Source organism: Notolabrus celidotus, chromosome 23 (assembly GCF_009762535.1).
Source record: "Notolabrus celidotus isolate fNotCel1 chromosome 23, fNotCel1.pri, whole genome shotgun sequence".
In the NCBI taxonomy this organism is placed as follows: Eukaryota; Metazoa; Chordata; class Actinopteri; order Labriformes; family Labridae; genus Notolabrus; species Notolabrus celidotus.
Genome location: NC_048294.1, coordinates 8208473 through 8215098, shown reverse-complemented (window position 1 = coordinate 8215098; position 6626 = coordinate 8208473). Strand labels below are relative to the sequence as shown.

The following is a 6626-nucleotide window of genomic DNA, read 5'->3' as shown; positions in this document are numbered from 1 at the left end:
TATTATTATTATTATTATTATTATTATTATTATTATTATTATTATTATTATCATTATCATTATTATCAGTATTATTATTATTATCATTATATTATTATTATTATTATTATTATTATTTGTATTATTATTATTTGTATTTTATTATTATTTCTTCCCTTTGTTGGTTTTGTATTACTTATACATTATTTGTTCAATTGTGGTCAACAAAGAAATACTGAAGAAATGCAATAAAAAAAAGTTGAATGACAAAAGTTATCTAAAAATAGTACATTTTACTAATTTATAGTAAAAATTATCGACAAACATAGTAGAAAAACTTGAAAATAAAACCTTGAAAATAGAATATGTAATGAGCTTTCTGCCTTTATTTTCTCTAGATGACTCCTAAGTTTAGAGTTAGTGAACAGTTAATTATCAAAAGCATCAGTAGCAGTAGGTTAATTCATAACAGTTCAGGGAACACAGCCATATGCACATATAGGTAGGCTGATTTTCTGCAGACCAGCTCAATAAAGCCACATTAAATCACTTTGAGGGACAGTAGGGGTCGCACCTTGCAAGTCTTTGGCACCTATATTTTGGGGGTCACGGGCTGAAAAGTTTGGGAACCCCAGGTCTATGGTATCACTCCTTGTGAATATTATATATCAGTAGTATAAAATGTAAAAAGGATGTTTTTTGCAGTAGCAGCAGTTCAGACCTACAAAGTGACCCTGTAAAAATAATCAGTCTCTGTGTTGATGGTCTTGTTTGCTTTTGTAGGTCACACAGAGGCATCAGTGATGATTATTTCAGCCTGTTCCCTAACCTGATAAAAATGCATCACGGGAGCTTTAAATGCTAAGAAGTAACTAACTTGAATGTTTCCCAGGTGGCTGATATGCAGGATTTGAGTCAGAAAGTGATGAATTATTTATGTTTGATAGATGTTAAGACTAGGAGTTATGGATGCATTTAAATAATCAAGGGTGTGACTGAGTTTACTTAAAGGCATGTTCAATGTATCTGTTTGGTATTAGGCGTATGGCCGTTCTCAGCCACACCTATCTGTTTCTAGGTTGACTTAAAGTTAGGCTGAGTCCACATTTCGAATATGGCGTCACTTGGCTTCATCTTTCCTCCTTAGAAACCAATGGGTGAAGTCACTCAGACTATGTCCATGTTTTATACAGTTTATGGTTTAAAAGAAATAGACTTGGCAGCCAGTGGTAGAGCCACACAGTTTTGACTTGGGTGGCCAAACTGGGGCACGGACTGTTGAAGGGTTGGCGTCGAAAACATTAGGGGCTTACCCCAAACCTAGTAGGGTTACTTCCAATCAAATCTACTATAACTTCTTTTTATGAAATAATTTAACAAATGTTACATTTTTGTAGATTTCTAACGTTAACATTAAAAATGTAACTCGACAGAGTGTCAACATTTAAATCTGCTTAACTGAACTCTTTAAGGACTCAAAATGAAGGTGATTGTCCAAAGTCAAAGCATCAACAAAAATAACATTCAAATCTACAGAAACTACTGTCTCTGCAGCTTGATGAAACACAATAGCTGATTTCAATATAAGTAATGTCTCTGACATGGCAAATAGCCAATCATGTGTAAGAATTTCAGGGTGGCCACAGGGGTGGCCAATCAGTTTTCAGTGGTGGCCATGGCCACCCCCTGGCTCCGCCACTGTTGGCAGCAAAGTCATATATCTATACTGATGACTGCATTAAGATAGTCCCCAAAAGTTAGTATGACAACATCTACCCTTAAGGCATCAAGGAGTGTGCTAGTGTAAAGCTTTGGGCCTTTGAAGCCAAATCAGATGTCTATATACGCTTATGACTTCATTTGAATAGTCCCCAAAAGTTAGTCCAACAACATTTACCTTTTAGGCATCATAAAGTGCACTGGTTTAAATCTTATGGACTTTGAAGCCTGATCAGATATCAATACATGTCCGATGACTTCATTTAAATACTCCCAAAAAGTTAGTTTGACAACATTTAACTTTAAGGCATCAAGGAGTGTGCTGGTGTAAACAAGCTATTAATCAGCTTGTGATCATTCAGATTAAATGTGCCCTAAGAGTACCCCCACCCCCCAACCAAGCTTGGATTACCGACTTGGCAAATCCAGTGACCACCCCTAAAGCCCCAGGTTCACGTCAGGTCATTTTACTCTGATAATCAAAGTATTTGCACTGATAAAGAACGATATCAAGCAGGGTGATTTTGCATTGTGCCTCAGGCCTTCTGCAACTAATTAATCATTAAGTCTCAGTGATTACAAGGTTTACATTCCTACATAGAGGTGTGTTTAGGGTGTAGGTTATTGATCTGACTCAGGCATGAGGCTTCTGGAGGCTTATAGGTAATATGTTACACACAAATTCACACACAAGAGTCCTCAGATCATTAAACATAGCCGTCTTCCTGAATGAGATATTTCTACATTTAACCTGTAATCAGACAGGTCATGTTATCTGGACGTGAGGTCTTAGTCTCAGAGGGGTGTGCAACATCAGTTTTAGACAGACAGGGCAGTCAATACACTTATATATCTTAATATGGGACACTAAATAAACCTTAAATTAACACCATAACATAGAAATTGTCACCCATGCATTCATCGCTTCCCGATTAGATTATTGTAACTCACTCTACACCTGTCTAAGCAAACACCACCTCTCAAAACTCCAGTCAGTCCAAAACGCAGCTGCCAGACTCCTCCAACACACCAAGAAAAGGGAACACATCCCACCAATTTTAGCCTCCCCTCACTGGTTACCTGTGGGTTTTAGAATTGATTTTAATATTTTAACACTTTCTTTTGAAGCAATAAATGGACTGGCCCCTGAGTACCAGAGAGTGTCTAAGGATGTATGTCACCAACTGCTGCCTGAGATCCTCCAGCAGGTCCCTCTTGGAACTTCCAAGGGCGAAGTTAAAAACCAGAGGTGACCGGGCCTTTGCGGTCAGGGCCCTGTCACTCTGGAATGACCTGCCAGAGGAGATCAGGCAAGCCTCATCCTTGTCCTCTTTTAAAGCTGCTGTGAGGAACTTTTGATTTATATCAATTTTGGCGCACCATTGTGGACAAAGTGACACCTCTTATCTCTTGTTCTGTACATGCAAAAGTAGTGTTTTCAACAAAACCCTCACCCTGTCGTCTTTTAACAGCCAGATTTATCACACAATGTGATTATTTGCCATGAAAAAATTAGAAAAAGGATGTTTCTAAAGTCAAATGTCAATCATGTGGTCTGACACCTACCCCCATTGAGTAGTATATGGCATTAAAAATGACAATGGAGAAGGTATCAGTTTTGTTGTTAATGGTTTTGTTTGCTCAGGTCATAAGGTCATAAAGAGGCATCAGTGTTGGTTTCAGTCTGTTTCTCAGGTGGTGAAAAACTCCTCACAGTGCCTTTAAAAACGCAATTTTTTAAGTGTGCTTTTACTTCTTAACTCATCACTGACTTTTTAATTTCTCCATGTTTTTTGTTATTGTCTTTTACTTAACTCATTTTAGCTCTCCTTACCTTTGTCATGTGCTTTTGTGTTTTATCTCTCTGTCTTGCACTCTGTAAAGCACTTTGTAAACATGTTTTTAAAAGGTGCAATATAAAAAAAATGTATTAATATTATTATCAAATAAACCAGAGATGATCTTATTAACAATAATAATGGTACTGCCTTCATCAGAGCTCTAACATGTATGCCCAAACTGAAAACCTGATAAGTTCTTGTGGATAAATATGAACTTTTTCCTATTGATAACCGTCGTATGTTATTCCCATTCTGATCCTGTCGCACTTTCAGACATAAAGGTGAGAACTGGACTGGCCCCCACCACAGGTGCTTTTTTTTTGTGAGGTGGTCACGTGTGGTCCCGCCCCGCCTCACTGCCTCCAATAAAGCACAGCAAAAGTCACCGCTCCTCTTCCTTCATGCACAGCGAGGAAGACGCGCAGGACGTAAAACGAAACCACAGAAGCCAGTGAGCGCGTGTTGTGTGTGTGTGAGAGAGAGGTGCACACACACAAACACACACACAAACACACACACAGATGATTAATTAGTAAAATAAAGACTCGTGGTAACTGGACGCCGCTGCTGATCCGGGCTCGCGGCTCAGCAGAGGACACCGGCGTATGAGGAGGTTGTGGCTCTTTTGGAGAAGGCCAGGTAAGTACAGCACGCACCCCCTGCTTTGTAGCAGTCCGTGCGTCAGCGGTTTTCACTTTGAAGCATGCTCCAGTTTTATACTGCATATCATGAGCGCGCGTTTGTGTTTCCGTGGGAGGCTTTGATCCGTGACAGATGAGCCCACAAACTCAGCTCAGTTTGGCATCCATAATTCACGAGCCGCAGTCCTGGTACACGCAGGTTCACGCGTGTTCCTGCAGAGCATCAAGAGGCTCTTACAGGCTGGGCATAGATCTTTAAAATATGTTTGAGCCACCATTTCTGCCCGGGTGATTGGATCAGTTTTAGAGCGTGTGTGTGTGTGTGCAAAGTGCAGGCAGAAACAACGAGAGGCGATATCTTGCTGAATCCACGCTGGTATTATCACTGATATCACAGATAACATGTCCCGCAGCCTCATACGATCTCAAACTCTCTCTCTTTGGTTTGCTGTCCTGCCTCAGGGCTGTGATTGTTTTCTCCTTAGCTTGTCTTGATGCAGATCAAACATTAATGAGACGTTTTTGGTAAGGTGCGATAATGATTCGTTCAAGGAATGAGCGTCATTTGTTGAGTGTTTGTCTTAAATACTCTCATCAGATAATCTGACAGTGAGTCTCATCCTCATAATTAAGGCGATGTTTGCAGTTGTAGATCAGTCACACACACCTCTACATGCTATATAGTGAATTAACGCCCCTGTGTCCGCCCCTCTCTTCACTCTCCCTCTTCAGTTTTAACAGGCCGTCGCGTCACCGAGGCGGCTCGTGCGCACTGGAAACCCGGGATTCAATTGGTGGAAGCAGGAGGGGAGCCCCGGCCTTTTTCTACTGCAGGAGGAGGAGGAGAGCAGAGTGAGGAAACAGAGGGGAGAGCAGCAGCAGCAGGAGCCTGCGCAGCTTTTTACGACATGAGGGACTTCACCCAAACTGCGCACTGACTCTGCAGGATGCACCGCTGCAGCTGCGTAGTTTGTTAGACACACACAAGCGCGAGCTGGTTCCGGACTACAGGGGATAAGCCCCCCCAAACCGGGCTCGGACTATCTGCGACATTCCCATTGAGAGTTTTATCTGCCTCCTCCTGCGTGCTGTGGCCTTGCAGCTGAATCATGGGAAATGTAAACATTTAGTCGGGCTGGATTTTAAACTACGCACACGTCCCACGTCCTCCTCCTCCCTCCTCCTCCTCCTCCTCCTCCCGGGAAGTCCGAGATGGAGATGGGGATGGAGACGGAGAGAGTCGAGCCGGATCCGCCGGAGCAGGAGGGAGACGCAGAGCCGCCCATGCACAGCGTCCACGGAACCAACCGGGTCAGACCGTCTTCGTACCGGGCCCTGAGGAGCGCTGTGTCCAGTCTGGCCCGGTTAGACGACTTCAGCTGCGAGAAGATCGGAGCCGGGTTCTTCTCTGAGGTGTTCAAGGTGAGTCAAAGTATCAGTGTGTGTGTGTGTGTGTTGTCTGCACAAGGTGATACAAGATGCTGCAGAGGACATGCTTCAGTTTTGACATCCACATCCTCTGAATTTGTGCATTTTCATCTGATAATCAAAGATCACAAGACAAAGTGAGGTGAGCTGAACTTTTTTTGTGAGTTGCTGACTTCCTGCTAACACACTTGATCCACCACCACCTCCACCATCTGTGACTGAAGCATCATCACCCTTTGCAAAGATGCTAAATAATTGCAAGAGGAAGTTGTTGATGGTGGAAAGGTACATCTCACTGTCCCAAATTTACCTGCCTCTCCTTTCTGCACGTGTTTGCATTGACCCACATGTTGTGCAAAGTGGACTCGCAGTGTGTTTGTGTGTTATTTGGCGTGTAAGGAGATACGGTCAGGACAGGCAGATCTGGCACACGTGTGGGTAAGAGTACACCCCCGTTGTCACGCTGCTGTTCACTTCCATGGAGACCATTCTGAGGATCACCTCATCACTGACCCGTGGTGAGCTGTCACATAGAGAGGAGTGTGATGAGATAAGCTGCACAAAGAGGAAACAGAGGCGAAGTTGAACATGCTAATGAATATACTTAAACAGCCAGGTTGAGTTTGGGATGCGCTCAAGAAGCACAAAGAACTATAAAACTTGTCAGCATCCTTCATTATGAGCGTTTTCGGCCTTCAGAACTTCCACCACTGATGTTTTTCAGTCAGTTTCATCAACATTTACTCACAGAATCAACTCCTCTTCAAACTAAAAGAACATTTCCAGTATTTTCCCCAAATATGATAATGAAAACTTACCACATACTTACATTTGAGTTTTCAAAAACGTTAAAACCTTGAAAAGTTGCAGAGTGATGACCCCGCTTTAAAGAGCAGACGGATGAATATATGATGAAGTAATCTTTAAATGCAGCCCTCGTTATGTAATTATCTTAGGGGTGGTAACCTAAACACTCGGGGTAATCACACTCTACATGCAAAGGTGACTGCTAGTGGTG

At 42.3% G+C, this 6626-nt stretch overlaps 1 protein-coding gene across 1 annotated transcript in view; it reads left to right on the top strand.

The window, feature by feature from the left end:
- The first annotated feature begins 3918 nt into the window (after positions 1 to 3918).
- Positions 3919 to 6626, top strand: part of tesk1 (testis associated actin remodelling kinase 1) — a 37722-nt gene continuing 35014 nt past the window's right edge. Inside the window, exons 1-2 of the mRNA XM_034676476.1 lie at positions 3919 to 4178; positions 4913 to 5602. Of these exons, the coding sequence (XP_034532367.1) occupies positions 5393 to 5602 (210 nt within the window). The 5' untranslated portion in view covers positions 3919 to 4178; positions 4913 to 5392. The remainder of the gene's footprint in view (positions 4179 to 4912; positions 5603 to 6626) is intronic.